We start from the raw sequence: 20,636 nt of genomic DNA, 5'->3' as shown, positions 1-20,636 counted from the left end.
ATAAAGTGGCCAAAAAAAACACTGTGTCAGAGTCAAGAAAAGTCCTGCCATCAGCACTACTATTTGCTGAGTAAATTAATAGATGAATGAATGATCAAGTCCTTCAAGTCTTAACTCATTGGTCTCACCTCCAACTGCTTTTTTCCCCATACAATTAATTTTTTTAAGATCTTAATTTTTAGAGCAGTTTTAAGTTCACAGCAAATTGAGAGGAAAGTACATAAAGTCCCCATGTATCGTCTGCCCCTATGCACATATAGCCTCCTCTGTTACCAACATCCCCACAACAGTGGTGCATGTGTTAGAACTGATGAACTTATGTTGACACAACATTACTACCCAAAGCCCACAGTGTACACTAGGGTTCACTCTTGGTGTGGAAAATCCTTTCTAATAGCGCTTGGGAGGCTATTTTTATATATGTATAAAATATCATTTTCATTTTTTATATGAATTTGTGAATCTGTTTACATCCAGCTTCTTTTCATTTCTCTAAGATAACAAGCTTTTTCCTACTTCAAGTGCCTTTACATTTGCTGTTCCTTTTACATTAAAAAAAACCTGTTCATGGCTGATTCATATCAATGTATGGCAAAAACCACTACAATGTTGTAAAGTAAGTAGCCACCAATTAAAATTAAGAAAAAAAAAAAAAAAATCTGTTCCCAGACATTTCCAAAACTAGGTACTTTTAGATTCCAGGTCAGATGTCACCTCTATAGGAAGTCCCTCTGTAACCACCCATGCAATGGCAAGTTAATACTCAGCCAAATCATACTCACTTACATTAATACAATCATGGCATTTGTTACTGTCTCCTCACTCCTATGAACTTTATAAATGCCAGGGCCTAGTTTACTTGTTCATTGCTAACTGCCCACCACCCTAATCCCAATTTAGAACAGTGACTAGCTAGCAGGTACTCAGTAAATATCTGCTGGATAAACTCTGGAAGAATGGAGGATCCTGATATAGCTATGCAAGAAGAGAGACAGTCAACATAGGTAAGCTACATTCCCTGTCCATCAGAGCAGGAAGTTAATAGATAATACCTATACTGGTGAATCAAAAAATATTACTATGTCTCACTTGTACGTGGAGTCAAAAAAACAAAACAAAACAAAAAACTTATAGATACAGAGAACAGATAGGTAGGTATTCACCAGAGACAGAAGACTGGGGAGGAAGTAAAGATGGTCAAGTGATACAAATTTCCAATTTATAAGAATTAAATAATTCCTGGGATGTAACGTACAGGATGGTGACTATAGTTAACAACATGTATATATGAAAGTGATAAAATAGATCTTAAATGTTCTCATCACAATAAAAAACATTATAATTACGTGTGGTGATAGATGTTAACTAAACTTATTGTGATGATCTATCAAATATACACCTATCAAATCATTATGTTGTATATCTAAAATTATCACAGCATTAAATGTTATTTATATTTCCATTAAAAAGAAATATTACTACAGACAGATTATTTAGAGATGCTGTAATTTTTTAAAATCTAATTCAACAATTATCACTAATGAAAGGTATTCATTCAATCATTCATTCATTCACACATTATACTACAGCTGCAGCATAGAGCACACGCTCAAGGAGCCTGACGTCTAACTAGACACAGGAAATTAACCCCAAAATTAACACAATTAGTTTTCTGTATGATAAAGAAGGAACACAAACTAGTTTCAAGGGGGTAAGAAAGAAGGGAGTGACATTTAATCCAAGTTCTAAAGGATAAATAGAAATTCAGTAGCTAGGGGGAGACTTCTGATCTAGGTCCAGGAACTTATATAGCCAAAGGCCCTGAAGTAAAAACATGGTAAAGTCTGTGAGTTTGAATTTCACCCTGAGGAAAAGGAGGGCCAGGGTCTAAAACTGGCGAATAAGAGATTAAGCTGCCATTTCCCTGGTGGTTCAGAGAGTAAAGAATCTGCCTGCAATACAGGAGTTCCAGGTTTGATCCCTTGGTTGGGAAGATCCCCTGGAGAAGGGATTGGCTACCCACTCCAGTATTTTTGCCTGGAGAATTCCATAGACAGAGGAGCGTGGTAGGCTGCAGTCCATGGGGTCTCAAAAAGTCAGACACAATTGAGGAACTAACACTCTCCCTAGAAAAAATATAACACTCTGGTTCCTGTGTAGAAAATAGAAGCTGGCAGATTAAAGACTGCAGACAACCTTGGAAAAGAGATCATGGTAATGTGTACAAGAGTAGTTGTAGAGAAGCTAGAGAGAAGTGAGCCAATGCAGACCTTCAGGTGGTAGAATAAGCAGAACATGGTGGTAAATGGGATGTGGGGTCAGAGATGATGACACCATGGCACCTGGGACTGCTGAGTGGTTGGTGAGATTATTTACTAAGGTTGAAAAACACAGAGTAAAGCAGGTTTGGGGGAAGATAATGAACTCAGCTTTAGATACACAAGATTTCAGACACCAAGTAGAGGTGCCCGTAAGATGCGGGTCTGGTGCTCAGGAGAAAGGAAGAGGCTGGAGATAGAGTTCTGAGAAAAATTAACACACAGTTGCCAATTGAAGCCATGAGAGTGGAGGGGATCATTCCACAGGCAACCATAAAGTGAGATAAGAAAAGCTCAAGCCCGCAGAATGCTGTAGAAATCTAAAGTTAAACATGATCAAATAATTTTAACCTTTATACAGTATTCCTTTTTTGTTCACAATTAGACATGAAGTCAACTTCTCTACAGAGCACCCAGTGCATATCCTAGCAGCCTGAAGCCCAGTTTGGCTTTCTTCATTATCATCATTTTGGGTTTGACAACTCATTAAATCACCCTGCTAAGTGCTCACTAATGTGGGATTCATCAAAAATGAATCAAATCATTCTACAACTAAACATCAAACGCAAACTCAAAAATATGATTCACATTTTTAAGAGGTCTATAATTACCAACATAAAATAGAGCCTCTTCCTGCTAATATAGTACTTTTAAAAAGTAGATAAACTGCAGTTTGATGTGGTGCCTAGCTGCTTATTTTGCTCAGCCCTTAATTCAATTAGAAATGTACATATTGTGAATCAAATTAAATCCAACAGAGATGAAGTAATAATTGGTGAACCTGTCTGAAACTGGTTTACTTGCTATCAATATTATAAATTTTGAGAATTTTTGTAAGAAAACTTAGCCTGCTCCTCTTCTTTGACTCATAACCATCGGTGATATTTCTGATTACGCCAATATAGAAATAAAACTGGATCCCATATATAAGCCACAGCCCATCTATTACAATATCTGACACCCCATAAGAGAGTCTACACAGAAGAATATAAACATTTCTGACATAGCAGTAAATATGTACATATGTGTACAGTATGCATGAAACATATACTGACAGTTTGGTGTATATCTTCCACACAAAACAAACACACAGAGATTATCTCTGAAGAACAGAAGTAGGAATGGGGGAAGAACACTGGAGGAAGACTTTTTACACGGCAACCCACTCCAGTACCCTTGCCTGGAGAATCCCATGGAGAGAGGAGCCTGGTAGGCTACAGTCCATGGGGTCACAAAGAGTGGGACACGACTGAGCGGCTTCACTTTCACTTTCAATCTATAGTGTGCTAACTTTTATAATGCAAACGCATCCTGGTTTCCCTTATGTTTAAAAATGAGGTGTGAGAACTGATGCCACTGATATCTTTCTTAGGGACTCAGGGGACATTACACCCAGTAACACCTCAGCCCCCTGTGGACAACTCACTGATGCGATGGCCCCACACATCAAATGCTAAGCTGGTGAACAAAAGTTATGTCCCCCTCGGGTAAATGTATTATAGATTTTATGTTATGAATTCACATCTTCTCTATCAATTTCCATTCCAAGTGCTCTTGTTCATTACAGTTCATAGTTCAGTTGTCAGTTTAATTTTGTGCTCCTTTGTAGGTATCCGCAATAATTACAGTGTTTAATGCTGTACCTTAAGGGTGAGTTTAACAGAGCAGTTTAAATGCATATGTTCCGGCCATTCTCTGACTCCCACACCACCTTTGTGCACACACTCCATCCCCCCCACCCCCACACACACACAAGCATATGCACTAACTGTGTTATAGATGGTATCTTTCATCTTACTAGCTATTTCCCCATTACCTTCTACAGTATCTGACGATGACATTATTATTAATGCTACAGTAAACAGCTAATATATGTGGTAAAAATACACGCACTATAATGAATCAAAACGACAAACCTACCCACCAGACTTCCTCTACTCATTCTAACCAGATAACGGGTTTTGCTTTTTTGTTTCTTGAGTGTACTGTAAAAGGAGGGAGTAGCACTGGGGAAAACATTCATAAAAACAAGGGAAAATAAAAGCAAATGTTCAGGTCATTGAGAACAGAAAGGAAGCTTAGCGAGAAAATCTGTATCAAGTAACATGATAATTCATTGGTTCTATATGGAGTCTTCTTAACTTGAAGTTCCCTGAAACATGTAGCTCAGTTTCACATGAATAAAATATCTAAACCATCACCATGGATAGTCTTTCCAGAATTTATTTTGCAGAAAAGGGGTGGGTTTGTTTTCATATTTTGCTTTTTGTTGCTATTATTGCTGATGATCTTATACAACTCTGGCATCTTTAAAATTCTGATAGAATTTTTGGTTTACAAAATGAGGTATAGCACATTCAATTGATTTTCATGTTCCTTATTTTTATTAGGAAAATGTTATTTCTAACCTTCTATTTCTTGTATTTTTTTTTGTTTGCATTCCTTGGGGATGTACTCATGAGGCTGTACATCCTTATTAAAAATAAAATAAAGGCCAGGGATGAAAAGGAGATTACAATAGAAAATGGAAAGCTACAGCTAATCAGAATGTTAGAGCAAGAATGAAATTTAGGGTTAGAAGAGACATTAAGAGTTTGGATTCTGACTACCTGGATTCATTTAACAAACTGCAGAGCCTACAAGCTATACAATGTTTGGCAGGCTGCTTGCCAATCTTACACCTCAGTTTCCTTAATAGTAAAATAAGCATAATAATAATAGTTAGTCCTTTGAAGACTCTTGTTAAGAATAAATAGAATACAATAGGGCATGGCATATAGTAGATGTCTAATACATATGAGCTCTTAGTAGTAGTACAAAACACGAAACTAAGATCCAGAGAGATTAAGTGCTTCCTCTGAGATAATTTAATTGGCCTGATGGCAGAATATTATTAAAATGGGTCCTCTAATTTTTGTATGTTTCTTTTCCATTTAGAACACTTTATCTGTAGTCTGGAGAAATTATTTTCAAAGGAAAAAGTGATATAGCAGAAATCCTTCAGATAAGCACAGCCTAGATTTAAAAGAAGGAAAAGAGGAGTTTTCACTTGTGTGTGTGTACATGTATGCATGTACACACACACATACACACACACACCAAAATAAGAAGCAAAATGTATGGATGGAGGGTGGGTGAGAAGTGACACAAACACAAAACCTCCAATTACGACTTTTTATTATGACACAATTCATTAGAGCATAATTAAATTTCTTATTAAATGATTAATCATAAGGTTAGAAGAAAAGGTCATGTTGAATGTTAGTTATTCATCCTTTAAAGAATTTCAAAGATGTGAACAGCAGTACTCTCATAGACTGTCAGTTGTTACAAATTAACTCAAACTCCTGAAAGGCACTAGGCATTATCTTTAAAAATTCAAACTACATATATCCTTTTACTAATCAATATAATGTGGAAGAATTTGTCCTACAATTAATTTGCACAAGTGTGCAAAAATGTGCACAAAAGGAAGTTTATTGGTGCACTACTGGCAATACCAAATATTGGGGGGAAATCACACATTCATTAGTGGGGAAATTATGATTGCAGTACATTCATGTAATAGAATAAACAAAATGATAACAAAAGTTGTTCTAGATAGAATATTAAATGAAAAGATAAATCAAAGTATACAAGAATCTGTGCCAGAATAACCTGTATCTGCTTTTTAAAACAAAAGATAAAGATACATGAATGTGTTTGCACAAAAAATGCTTCAAAGTTACACAAGAAACTTAACAGCGGTTAGCTCTGGGAAATGGGATTTAGATCAAAAGGACAAGAAGATGGAGAGGAGTAAACATTTAACTTTTCTTCAGTGATATATGAGCTTCCCAGATGGCTCAGCTGGTAAAGCACCTTCCTGCCAATGCAGGAGATGCAAGAGATGCAGGTTTGATCCCTGCATCGGAGAGATTCAGGGAAGATCCCCGGGTTGGGAGAAAGACATGGCAACCTGCTCCAGTATTCTTGTCTGGAAAATTCCATGGACAGAGGAGCCTGGTGGGCTACAGTTCATGGGATCACAAAGAGTCAGACACATATATATACACACATGTACATGTATATATTTATATACTATATAAAGTTTATATATTATATATATATATATAATTTTTAGCATATATATATATGATTTTTAAGTTGAAAGAAAACAATGTTACAATAAATAAAAGACTATGAAGAAACAGTTCATCAGGCATAACGGAGAACAAATTTAAGAGTAGAGAACTTATATACAGCAGAATTCTTACCTGACACTTAGCACTACAGTATTTGGCGATTCGGCATTGAGAGCATCGCATCAGCTTTTCCTTCCTATTAAAGAATAAAAATAAAGTTAAAAAATAAAGTTAACATTAGGAAATGAATGAGAATCATATATGGCTGAAGAAAGAATGAAAACGTAAGTCAGCACGCTGACACCAAGATGTTCTACTCACTCCATCTGTATAGTCCATGAGACTTAAATTTTCACAGTGGTGAACATCTTCTTTCAGTGTGAAACTAGTGACTTTTTAAAAATAACTAGTGTTCTTTTTTAAAAATTATGGTAAAATATATGTAACATAAAATGTGCCACTTTAACTATTTTGAAGTGCATAGTTTTAGTGGCATTAAGAACATTCATTAAGTGGCATTAAGAACATTGTGTAACAATCCCCACCACTAATGTTCTTTTTAACATAAATTTAATGAAAATACAGAGATTCCCACTTAGGCAAAAAAAAAATCACTTTAATAGAGTTTTTAATCTCTGCATATGAAATTCAGAATCCAGTCTATCAACTAACTCAAAGTATCCTATGCTTTTCAAATATAAAAACTGTCCAAGTTTAAATTTATCATATAGGTTAATTGTAATATACTCTTTCTAGGAAATGATTTTTAATTCCATTAAATTCAATTACTACTTTCAACATGCTAAATTGGGATACACCAAAGTTATGTCCCCCTAGGCTGCCTGAGGAACAAACAGTCAAAACAAAGAAAAACTTTATTATAAAATGAAACAATAAATTTGATGATGAGACTCATAGTGACAAATAACAGACAGGACTGTGCATGCGTGCTAAGTCACTTCAGTTGTGTCTGACTCTTCACAACCCCATGGACCGTAGCCTGCCAAGCTCCTCTGCCCATGGGATTCTTCAGGCAAGAATACTGGAATGGGTTGCCGTTTCCTTCTCCAGAGGATCTTCCCAACCCAGGATCAAACCCCTGCCTCCTGCAGCTCTTGCACTGAAGGTAGATTCTTTACCACTAAGCCACCAGGGAAGCCCACATTATAAAATAAAAACAATAAATCTGATGATGCAATTCATAGTGATACATAACAGCCTATAGATGCATTCAAGGTGGCCAAGAGCATTAAAAGTCAAACTATAATACTAATATCAGTGATGAAACAAGAAGAAATCTTTCTGAGCACTTCTGATGTGCCAGGTATGGTTCAAACTTCTTTATATCTATTGACTCACTTCAGACAGTTCTGTAAGTAAACAGTTTTATTACGCTCATTTAAGAGATAAGAAGTAGATGACCAAGGAAACACACCATAAAGTGCAATGCGGTAGGTGACACTGAACGGGTAAGAACAAAAACCACAGAGAATCAAAACATGAATATATCAGGCACCTCATTCACAGGAGAACGGAGTGAGATACGGAGCATATAACATGGGGAGAGGTTAAAGATCTAAATAAAGCAAAGTCAAAACACCTCCTTCCCCCAAGTGTAGAATTATAGCTGTCAGAAATCAATATCCCAAACAACAACCCAAATCCAAACAAGATGGCCTTAGAGTCCTTGTTTTTAATGATCATACTCCACTACCACTATTAGACAAAACTGGATCAAAGCAAAATCCACCCACGGGCAATTGATGAGACACACTTCAAATAAAAGAACACGCAAATCTGGAATGAGAAGAATATGATGGGCAAATAGTTACATTAATATTAAAATTTAATTAATACTAATAGAAAAAAGCCTGTGTCACTATATCAGTATCAGAAAAAAAAAAAAAGATGTTAAGGTTAAAAATATTACTGGAGATGAATAAGTCAATCCACAAAGATTAAGAGAGTCCAACCACCTGGTACTAGTACCCAGCAAAAAGTGTACCCAGTCTAAAAATATGTAAAGTAAAAGTAATAGATCTAAGATAAAAATGAGGAATACATAACAAATTAATACAAGTAAAGCCTTTAAAATAGTACCTGGAATATATTAAGTACCATACCAGTATATCACCATAACAGTTATCACTATAACAAGTCTTTTTCAAGAAGTCATAGATCAAGCAGATGAAGAAGAAGCAGCTCTACAATTATTTGATTTCATGTAATACAGACCCTTGCACTTTTTATATGCATGTGTATTCACACACTCTCTTCAGGCACTCACTGACCTTTTACAACATATGCCCACATACTAGACCACAGAGCAAATCTCAAAAATTACAAAGAATCAATATTATATATATATATATATAAAATTTTCTCCAACAATAAAAGAATTAGATTAGAAATCAGCATCAAAACCAAGCCAGTAAAATCTCATATTTATGGAAATTTAAAAGCTTACCTCTATATAATTCAATGATCAAAGAATTGTCATGAAAATTAGAAAATAGATTAAATAATTTTTAAAAAGCTAAAAATGTAATCTAAAGTAATACTTAAAGGAACATGTATAGCTTTAAATGCTTACATTGACTGCAGTGGTATAACTTTTTAATCTCTTTAATGGTCCTCGTAAAAAAAAAAAAAGAGTAAATAGGAAATAGGAAAAACTAACCATCACTCCCCAACCTGGAAAGGTACTACAAAACCAAAAATATTATCAGAAAAAAAATACTACAGGCTTCAAGAATTGATTACATCAGTATATTTGTGGGAGAAAACAAAGGCAACTTCCAACAGACTTGAAAACAGAAGAAGCTCCAAACTGCCAAAAGATATCCAGCAGAAAGTCTGTCAAGCCAACTAGAGAACTGCCACCAAAATTGGGAGAGAATGCTTTCTGCAAAACACTCCTAAGGACGAGGCCCCTGGGGTGCTTCTGAATCCTGCTTTCCTTAGACGTGGCTCCTCAGATTTCTTTTCATTTCCTTTTTTCTTGTCTAAGTTGTTCAGAGGTTATTTCTGCTGCCTGCAAATAAAGATCTCCAACTATATAAAATGTTTCATCTCAATTTTTAAAAATAACGAACAGAATCAAAACACCCAGGAAGGTGAGTGATGAACCTGGTAGCAGGTATTAAAACCTCACCTCCCCACTCCATAGCTTTCAACCACAGACTTTTATGAATTTTAGCACAGACTTTCAGCAAAATGAATAGCAAGATGATTCAAAGTACTTGGATAATTTAGTTGCCATTTGATGCATAAAGAAAAATTCTTTAACATGAGTTATTTAAATGTTTGGGGTTATTTTTACACATCATATAACTATATAAATAAACGTAACTTCTCAAGTTTAAAAAAAAAAAAGTCAACTGAATCCAAGAGAAAAGTTGTGTCTGACTAGAGGAACCACTGAGCCTTTGAAAAGTTACTGCTTTTCTCTTTGGGGTAAGGTTCAGAGTAATAGCATATCAGTAAGGTTTCCCTATAGAGAAAAAACTTGGGCAGCAGAGGGAGAGGAAAAGAAGTATTAGAAACACAACCACCAGACAGTTCAAGAAAACATTCTCTTTCTCTTAAAAATCAACATATCATTTCTAATTGAAAAACCCATATTTTTCTTTAAAAAATCAGTAATATACAGGTCAAATAAAAAGCAGAATTAATTAGAAGCCCCTAAATAAAAAGGATCACCTATTCTAGGCATTTCCAGAGGCTAAAACAAGAAATACTGAATGGAAGGTAGAGACAGGCAGATTTTGTTTAAAGGTAAAGATATTTGGGGCAACAGTTCACAATTCAAAAGAAATGCCCTGAGACGGTGGAGTTCTCAGTCTTTTGATATGTTCAAGGAGAATCTGGTATGTACATTTACAGACATGATGTAAGGGAAATTCCAGCACTGCAAAAGAACATGACTTAAGTTTCCTTCTAATTCCAAATTAATTGGTTCTCCTCATCTTATATAACCAACAAATATAAAATAAATTTGAAGACAAAATTTGGGCATATTATGAGGCCAAATATGATAATCTCAGAGGAGTAGAAAAGTGAGGAAAACAGCTTTCACAGGCTACACAAACATCCTGTTTGCAAACTGATTATCTCAAGAGTGCATCCAGAACTAGAATTTCTGAATGAAAAAGAATCTAAAGAAATAGGTTAGGAATGTATCAGTAACAGCAAAGTGATGAATTTTTATCTGCTCTTCCCCTCAAAGACAAATAGTAGTATGCTACCTCTAAACTAGAGAAGATATACTTTTGTATACTAAAATAAATGAAAGTTTTAGATCCCACTGCAAAAAAGTAAAAAAAGGGATCCCTTATCACTTGTTCATATAAACTCAGATATGTTATTGAACACAAAGTCAACTCAGAGAAACTTCTCAGCTTGCTCAGTGCTCCAGAGAAAGTGATTCATGGAGCATAAGTGAAGTCCTCTCTTCCAAGTAACACTTAGCTCATAATTAGTTTCTCCAATAGCCTATGCAACTGAAGTATGGAAAAGAAATAAAACTAAGGCAAAATTAATTGTTCTTCTAGTATACAAGAATGTATACTAAACAATCCTAAACAATGCAGGGCGTAGGGGTGTTGGCCCTACCTGCAGGCGAAAATCTGTTTGTAACTTTATAGTGTGGCCCATGTATCTAAGGTTCTGTATCAACGGATTCAACCAAACTCAGACCATGTAACACTGTAGAGTGTATTTAGTGAAGAAAAAAAAACCTCTGCATATGAGTGGACCTGTACAGTTTAAACCTGCGTTATTCAAGGGTCAGCTGTATGTGGATATAGAGGAAACCGGTGTATCTAAGAAATAAGAGAAATAAATTGGAAGACTGAGATTGACATATATACACTACTATATAAAAATAGATAACTAATAAGGATCTGAATTAAATTCACCCATTCTCATCCAGTTTAGTTCACTGATTCCTAAGATGTCGATGTTTACTCTTGCCATCTCCTGTATGACCATGTCCAATTTACCTTCATTCATGGACCTAACATTCCAGGTTCCTACTCAATACTGTTCTTTACAGCATCCGATTTTACTTTCATCATCAGACACATCCACAACTGAGCGTCATTTCTGCTTTGGCCAAGCCATTTCATAATTTCCAGAGTTACTAGTAATTGTCCTCCATTCTTCCCCAGTAGCATACTGGACACCTTTCAACCTGGGGGGCTTATCTTTTTATGTCATATCTTATTGCCTTTTTACACAGTTAATGGGGTTTTCGCAGCAAGAATACTAGAGTGGTTTGCCATTCCCTCCTCCAGTGGACCACATTTTCTCCTAACTGTCCACTATGACCCATCCATCTTGGGTGGCCCTACATGGCATGGCTCATAGCTTCATTGAGTTATGCAAGCTCCTTCCAATGACAAGGCAGTGATCCTTGAAGGGTGAATTTAATTCAGATAACCATTGTATCTACTACTGTGGTCAAGAATCACATAGAATAAATGGAGTAGCCCTTATAATCAACAATACAAAAGCAACAATACGAAATGCAGTACTTGGGTGCAACCTCAAAAAAAAAAAAAAACAAAACGGAATGATCTCGGTTTGTTTCCAAGGCAAACCATTCAACATCACAATAAATCAAGTCTATGCCTCAACCACTGATGGCGAAGAAGCTGATCAGTTCTATGAAGACCTAGAAGACATCCTAGAATTAACACCAAAAAATGATGTCCTTTTCATCATAGGTGATTAGAATGCAAAAGTAGGAAATCAAGAGATACCTGGAGTAACAGGCAAGCTTGGCCTTGGAGTACAAAATGAAGCAGGGCAAAGGCCTAGAGAATTCTGTGAAGAGAATGCACTGGTCATAACAAACACCCTTTTTCAACAACACAAGGGACAATTCTACACATGGACATCACCAAATGGTCAATAGAAAAACCAGATGCATTATATTTTTTTGCAGTCGAAGATGGAGAAGCACTTATGCAGTCAGCAAAAACAAGACCTGGAGCTGACTGTGGCTCAGATCATCAGTTCCTATCCAATTCAGGCTTAAACTAAAGAAAACAGGGAAAACAACTAGGCCAGTCAGGTATGACATAAATAAAATCCCCTATGATTGTACAGTGGAGGTGATGAATAGATTCAAGGGATTAGAGCTGATAAAAGAGTGCCTGAAGAACTATAGAGAGAGGTTTGTAATATTATACAGGAGGCACTGATCAAAACCATCTCAAAGAAAAAGCAATGCAAGAAGGCAAAGTGGCTGTCTGAGGAGGCTTTACAAATAGCTGAGGAAAGAAGAGAAGTGAAAAGCAAGGGAGAAAGGGAAAGATATATGCAACTGAATGTAGAGCTCCAGAGAATAGCAAGTAGAGCCAAGAAGGCCTTCTTCAATGAACAATGCAAAGAAATAGGGGAAAGCAACAGAAGGGGAAAGATTAGCGATTTCTTTGAGAAAACTGGAGATATCAAAGGAACATTTCATGCAAAGATGGGCACAATAAAGGACAAAACAATAAAGACCTAATAGAAGCAGAATAGATCAAGAAGAGATGGTAGGAATACACAGAAGAAATGTACAAAAAAAAATATTACTGACCTGGTTTGGTCACTCACCTAGAGCCAGACATGCTGGAGTGTGAAGTCAAGTGGGCCTTAGGAAGCACTGCTGCCAATAAAGCTAATGGAGGTGATGGAATTCCAGCAGAGCTATTTAAAATCCTAAACGATGATGCTATTAAAGTGGGCTTCCCTGGTGGCTCAGATGGTAAAGAGTCTGCCTGCAATGCAGGAGATCTGGGTTCAATCACTAGGCGGAGAAGACCGCCTGGAGGAAGGCATGGCAACCTACTCTAGTATTGTTGCCTGGAGAATCACCATGGACAGAGGTTGGGCTACAGTCCATGGGGTCGTAAAGAGTCAGACACTACTGAGCGACTAAGCACGGCACTTAAAAGGTCACCAAATTTGAAAAACCCAGCAGCGGCCACAGGACTGGAAAACGTCAACCTTCATCCCAATGACCAAGAAGGGCGGAACTGAAGAATGTACAAACTAACAAACAACTGCACTCACTTCTCATGCTAGAAAGGTTATGCTTTCAACCTTTCAACATTATGTGAAACAAGAACTTCCAGATGTACAAGCTAGGTCTAGAAACAGCAGAGGAACCAGAGATCAAACTGCCAACAGTTGCTGGATCATAGAGAAAGCAAATGAATTCCAGAAAAAAAACTCAACTTCTGTTTCATTGACTAGGCTAAAGCCTTTGACTGTGCTAAGTTCAGTTCAGTCACTCAGTCATGTCTGACTCTTTGCGATCCCATGGACTGCAGAACACCAGGCCTTCCTGTCCATCACCAACTCCTGGAGTTTACTCAAACTCATGTCCATTGAGTCAGTGATGCCATCCAACCATCTCATCCTTTGTCATTCCCTTCTCCTCTTGCCATCAGTCTTCCCCAGCATCAGGGTCTTCTCAAATGAGTCAGTTCTTCTCAACAGGTGGCCAAAGTATTGGAGTTTCAGCTTCAACATCAGTCCTTCCAATGAATATTCAGGAGTGATCTCCTTTAAGATAGACTGGTTGGATCTCCTCGATGTCCAGGGAACTCTCAAGACTTTTCTCCAACACCACAGTTCAAAAGCATCAATTCTTTGGTGCTCAGCTTTCTTTATAGTCCAACTCTCACATTCATACATGAACGGGAAAAATCATAGCTTGGACTAGAGGGACATTTGTTGGAAAAGTAATGTCTCCGCTTTTCAATATGCTGTCTAGGTTGGTCATAACTTTTCTTCCAAGAAGCAAACATCTTTTAATTTCATGGTGGAAGTCACCATCTGCAGTGATTTTGGAGCCCAAGAAAATAGTCTCTCACTGTTTCCACTGTTTCCCCATCTATTTGCCATGAAGTGATGGGGAAGTGATGGGATGAGATGCCACGATCTTAGTTTTCTGAATGTTGAGTTTTAAGCCAACTTTTTCATTCTCCTCTTTTACTTTCATCAAGAGGCTCTTTAGTTCTTCGCTTTCTGCTGTATGTGTGGTGTCATTTGTATATTTGACGTGACTGATATTACTCCCAGCAATCTTGATTCCAGCTTTTTCTTCATCCAGCCCAGCGTCTCTCATGATGTACTTTGTATATAAGTTAAATAAGCAGGGTGAGAATATACAGCCTTGATGTACTCCTTTCCTGACTTGGAACCAGTCTGTTGTTCCATATCAAGTTCTAACTGTTGCTTTCTGACCTGCATACAGATTTGTCAGGAGGCAGGTAAGGTGGTATGGTATTCTCATCTCTTTAAGAATTTTCCATAGTTTATTGTGATCCACACAGTCAAAGGCTTTGGCATAGTCAATAAAGCAGAAGTAGATATTTTCTGGAACTCTCTTGCTTTTATGATGATCCAGCGGATGTTGGCAATTTGATCTCTGGTTCCTCTGACTTTTCTAAATCCAGCTTGAACATCTAGAATTTCACAGTTCATGTATTGCTGAAGCCAGGCTTAGAGAATTTTGAGCATTACTTTGCTAGTGTGTGAGACAAGTGCAACTGTGTGGAAGTTTGAGCATTCTTTGGCATTGCCCTTCATTGGGACTGGAATGAAAACTGAACTTTTCCAGTCCTGTGGCCACTGCTGAGCTTTCCAAATGTGCTGGCATATTGAGTGCAGCACTTTCATGGTCTCATCTTTTAGGATTTGAAATAGCTCAACAGGTATTCAATCATCTCCACTAGCATTGTTCGTAGTGATGCTTCCTAAGGCCCACTTGACTTCACATTCCAGGATGTCTGGCTCTAGGTGAGTGATCGCACCATCGTGAGATTATCTGGGCTGTGAAGATCTTTCTTGTATAGTTCTTCTGTGTATTCTTGCCACTTCTTCTTAACATCTTCTGCTTCTGTTAGGTACATACCAGTTCTGTCCTTTATTGTGTCCATCTTTGCATGAAAATTTCCCTTGGTTTCTCTAATTTTCTGAAGAGATCTCTAGTCTTTCCCATTCTGTTGTTTTCCTCTATTTCTTTGCATTGATCGCTGAGGAAGGCTTTCTTATCTCTCCTTGCTATTCTTTGGAACTCTGCATTCAAAGGATATTCTTTCCTTTTCGCCTTTGCCTTTTGCTTCTCTTCTTTTCTTAGCTGTTTGTAAGGCCTCCTCAGACAACCATTTTGCCTTTTTGCATTTCTTTTTCTTGGGGATGGTCTTGATCACTGCCTCCTGTACAATGTCACGAACCTAAGTCCATAGTTCTTCAAGCACTCTGTCTATCAGATCTAAACCCTTGAATCTATTTGTCATTTCCACTGTATAATTGTAAGGGATTTGATTTAGGTCATACCTGAATGGTCTAGTGGTTTCCCCTACTTTTCAATTTAAGTCTGAATTTGGCAATAAGGAGTTCATGATCTGAGCTATGGTCAGCTACCAGTCTTTTTTTTTCTGACTGTATAGAGCTTCTCCATCTTTGGCTGCAAAGAATATAATCAGTTTTGATTTCAGTATTGACCATCTGGTGATGTCCACGTGTAGAGTCTTCTCTTGTGTCGTTGGAAGAGGATGTTTGTTATGACCAGTGGGTTCTCTTGGCAAAACTCTACTAGCCTTTGCCCTGCTTCTTCTGTACTCCAAGGCCAAATTTGCATGTTACTCCAGGTATTTCTTCACTTCCTACTTCTGCATTCCAGTCCCCTATAATGAAAAAGACATCTTTTTTGTGTGCTACTTCTAGAAGGTCTTATACGTCTTCATAGAACCATTCAACTTCAGCTTCATCAGCATTACTGGTCGGGTCATAGACTTGGATAACCGTAATGTTAAATGATGTGCCTTGGAAATGAATAGAGATCATTCTGTCATTTTTGAGATTGCATTCAAAAGCCGCTTCATGAAAGAGAAAGAGGAGAATGAAAAAGTTGGCTTAAAGCTCAACATTCAGAAAACGAAGATCATGGCGTCCAGTCCCATCACTTCATGACAAATAGATGGGGAAACAGTGGAAACAGTGTCAGACTTTATTTTTCTGGGCTCCAAAATCACTGCAGATGGTGACTGCAGCCATGAAATTAAAAGACGTTTACTCCTTGGAAGGAAAGTTATGACCAACCTAGACAGCATATTCAAAAGCAGAGACATTACTTTGCCAACAAAAGTCTGTCTAGTCAAGGCTATGGTTTTTCCAGTGGTCATGTATGGATGTGAGATTGGACTATAAAGAAAGTTGAGCACCAAAGAATTGATGCTTTTGAACTCTTGAGAGTCCCTTGGAATGCAAAGAGGTCCAACCAGTCCATCCTAAAGGAGATCAGTCCTGGGTGTTTATTGGAAGGACTGATGTTGAAGGTGAAACTTCAGTACTTTGGCTACCTGATGCAAAGAACTGGCTCATTTGAAAAGACCCTGATGCTGGGAAAGATTGAGGGCAGGAGGAGAAGGGGACGACAGAGGATGAGATGGTTGGATGGTATCACCGACTCAATGCACATGGGTTTGGGTGGACTCCAGGGGTTGGTGATGGACAAGGAGGCCTGGTGTGCTGTGGTTCATGGAATCGCAAAGAGTCAGATATGACTGAGCAACTGAACTGAACTGAACTGCATTTCAGACTCTTGTTGACTGTGATGGCTACTCCATTTCATCTAAGGGATTCTTGCCTACAGCGGTAGATATAATGGTCATCTGAATTAAATTCACCCATTCCAATCCATTTTAGTTTGCTGATTCCTAAAATGTTGATGTTCACTCTTGCCACCTTGTTTGACCACTTCCAATTTGCCTTAATTCATGGACCTGACATTTCAGGTTCCTATGAAATACTGCTCTTTACAGCGTCTGATTTTACTTCCATCACCAGTCACATCCACTACTGGGTGTTGTTTTTGCTTTGGCTCTGTCTCTTCATTCTCTCTGGAGTTATTTCTCCACTGACCTCCAGTAGCATATTGGGCACCTACCGACCTACGGAGTTCATCTTTCAGTGTCCTATCTTTTTCCCTTTTCATACTGTTCATGGGGTTCTCAAGCCAAGAACACTGAAGTGGTTTGCCATTCCCTTCTCCAGTGGACCACAGGGAGATCACACCGAACTGTGGAAAACTCTTAAAGAGATGAGAATACCAGACCATCTTACCTGTCTCCTCAGAAACCTGTATGCAGGTGAAGAACCAGCAGTTAGAACCTGATATGGAACAATGAACTGGTTCAAAATTGAGAAAGGTTCAAACCCACGAAGACGGCAGAGGAATAGGATGGGGAGACCACTTTCTCCCCAACAAATTCATTAAAGAACATTTGAACGCTGAGTTAATTCCACAAAACAACTTCTGAATGCCGGCAGAGGACATCAGGAACCCAGAAAAGTAGCCCATTGTCATTGAAAGGAGATGTTTTATCAACGGTGCTGTAACGATAGAGAAGTCTTGAGGCTACTGTAAAAATAAGACTGAAAACCAGAAGCAGGAGGCTTAAGTCCAAATCCTGAGAACACCAGAGAACTCCTGACTTCAGGGAACATTAACTGACAGGAGCTCATCAAACGCCTCCACACCTACACTGAAACCAAGCACCACCCAAGGGCCAACAAGTTCCAGAGTAAGACATACCACACAAATTCTCCAGCAACACAGCAACATAGCCCTGAGCTTCAATATACAGGCTGCCCAAAGTCACTCCAAACCCACTGACATCTCATAACTCATTCATTGCACTCATCTCATAACACTTCATTGCACTCATCTCATAACACTTCATTGCACTCCAGAGAAAAGAAATCCAGCTCCACCACCAGAACACCGACACAAGCTTCCCTAACCAGGAAACCTTGAACAGCCACCCGTACAACCCCACCCACAGCGAGGAAACTCCACAATCAAGAGAACTTAACAAACTGCCAGAATACCGAAAGACCATCTCAAACACAGCAATATAAACAAGATGAAGAGACAAAGGAATATCCAGTGGGTAAAGGAACAGGATAATGCCCATCAAATCAAACCAAAGAGGAAGAGAGAGGGAATCTACCTGATAAAGAATTCTGAAATAATGACAGTCAAAATGATCCAAAATCTTGAAAACAAAATGGAATCACAGATAAATAGCCTGGAGACAAGGATTGAGAAGATGCAAGACAGGTTTAATAAGGACCTAGAAGAAATAAAAAAGAGTCAATCAATAATGAATAATGCAATAAATGATATAAAAAACACTCTGGATGGAACCAACAGTAGAACAATGGAAGCAGAAAATAGAATAAGTGAGGTAGAAGATAGAATGGTAGAAATAAATGAATCAGAGAGGAAAAATGAAAAACGAATTAAAAGAAATGAGAACAATCTCAGAGACCTCTGGGACAATGTTAAATGCCCCAACATTCGAAACATAGGAGTCCCAGAAGAAGAAGACAAAAAGAAAGACCATGAGAAAATACTTGAGGAGATAACAGTTGAAAACTTCCCTAAAACGGGGAAGGAAATAATCGCCCAAGTCCAAGAAACCCAGAGAGTCCCAAACAGAATAAACCCAAGGCGAAACACCCCAAGACACATATTAATCAAATTAACAAAGATCAAACACAAAGAACAAATATTAAAAGCAGCAAGGGAAAAACAACAAATAACACACAAGGGGATTCCCATAAGGATAACAGCTGATCTTTCAACAGAAACTCTTCAGGCCAGGAGGGAATGGCAAGACATACTTAAAGTGATGAAAAAAATAACCTACAGCCCAGATCACTGTACCCAGCAAGGATCTCATTCAAATATGAAGGAGAAATCAAAAGCTTTACAGACAAGCAAAAGCTGAGGGAATTCAACACCACCAAACCAGCTCTCCAACAAATGCTAAAGGATATTCTCTAGACAGGAAACACAAAAAGGGTGTATAAATTTGAACCCAAAACAATAAAGTAAATGGCAACGGGATCATACTTATCAGTAATTACCTTAAACGTAAATGGGTTGAATGCCCCAACCAAAAGACAAAGACTGGCTGAATGGATACAAAAACAAGACCTCTACATATGTTGTCTACAAGAGACCCACCTCAAAACAGGGGACACATACAGACTGAGAGTGAAGGGCTGGAAAAAGATATTCCACACAAATAGAGACCAAAAGAAAGCAGGAGCAGCAATACTCATATCAGATAAAATAGACTTTAAAACAAAGGCTGTGAAAAGAGACAAAGGATACTACATAATAATCAAAGGATCAATCCAAGAAGAAGATGTAACAATTATAAATATATATGCACCCAACATAAGAGCACGACAATATGTAAGACAAATCGTAACAACTATGAAAGGGGAAATTAACAATAACACAATAATAGTGGGAGATGTTAATACCTCACTCACACCTATGGACAGATCAACTAAACAGAAAATTAACAAGGAAACACAAACTTTAAATGATACAATGACCAGTTAGACCTAATTGCTATCTATACGACATTTCACCCCAAAACAATGAATTTCACCTTTTTCTCAAGTGCACAAAGAACCTTCTCCAGGATAGATCACATCCTGGGCCATAAATCTAGCCTTGGTAAATTAAAAAAAAATGAAATCATTTCAAGCATCTTTTCTGACCACAATGCAGTAAGATTAGAACTCAGTTACAGGGGGAAAACTATTAAAAATTCCAACATATGGAGGCTGAACAACACACTGCTGAAAAACCAACAAATCACAGAAGAAATAAAAAAAGAAATTAAAATATGCATAGAAACGAATGAAAATGAAAACACAACAACCCAAAACCTGTGGGACACTGTAAAAGCAGTGCTAAGGGGAAGGTTCATAGCAATACAGGCATACCTCAAGAAACAAGAAAAAAGTCAAATAAATAACCTAACTCTATACCTAAAGCAACTAGATAAGGAAGAAATTAAGAACACCAGGGTTAGTAGAAGGAAAGAAATCTTAAAAGTTAGGGCAGAAATAAATGTAAAAGAAACAAAAGACACCATAGCAAAAATCAACAAAGCCAAAAGCTGGTTCTTTGAGAGGATAAATAAAATTGACAAACCATTAGCCGGACTCATCAAGAAACAAAGGGTCTATTATACAGAGCGAAGTAAGCCAGAAAGAAAAACACCAATACAGTATACTAATGCATATATGTGGAATTTAGAAAGATGGTAACAATAATCCTGTGTACGAGACAGCAAAAGAGACACTGATGTATAGAACAGTC

The 20,636-nt window shown here is 37.6% G+C and overlaps 1 protein-coding gene across 3 annotated transcripts in view; it reads right to left on the bottom strand.

Moving 5' to 3' along the window:
* Positions 1-20,636, bottom strand: part of SMYD3 (SET and MYND domain containing 3) — a 739,679-nt gene that overhangs the window by 565,070 nt on the left and 153,973 nt on the right. For all 3 annotated transcript variants that reach the window (XM_005216845.5, NM_001076406.2, XM_059875538.1), the window contains 1 exon segment: positions 6,575-6,638. In XM_005216845.5, coding sequence (XP_005216902.1) covers positions 6,575-6,638 — 64 coding nt within the window.

The sequence above is a fragment of the Bos taurus genome, chromosome 16 (assembly GCF_002263795.3).
Source record: "Bos taurus isolate L1 Dominette 01449 registration number 42190680 breed Hereford chromosome 16, ARS-UCD2.0, whole genome shotgun sequence".
Lineage (NCBI taxonomy): Eukaryota > Metazoa > Chordata > Mammalia > Artiodactyla > Bovidae > Bos > Bos taurus.
Note: the sequence above shows the minus strand (reverse complement) of the source record. Positions and strands in the feature narration are given on the sequence as shown.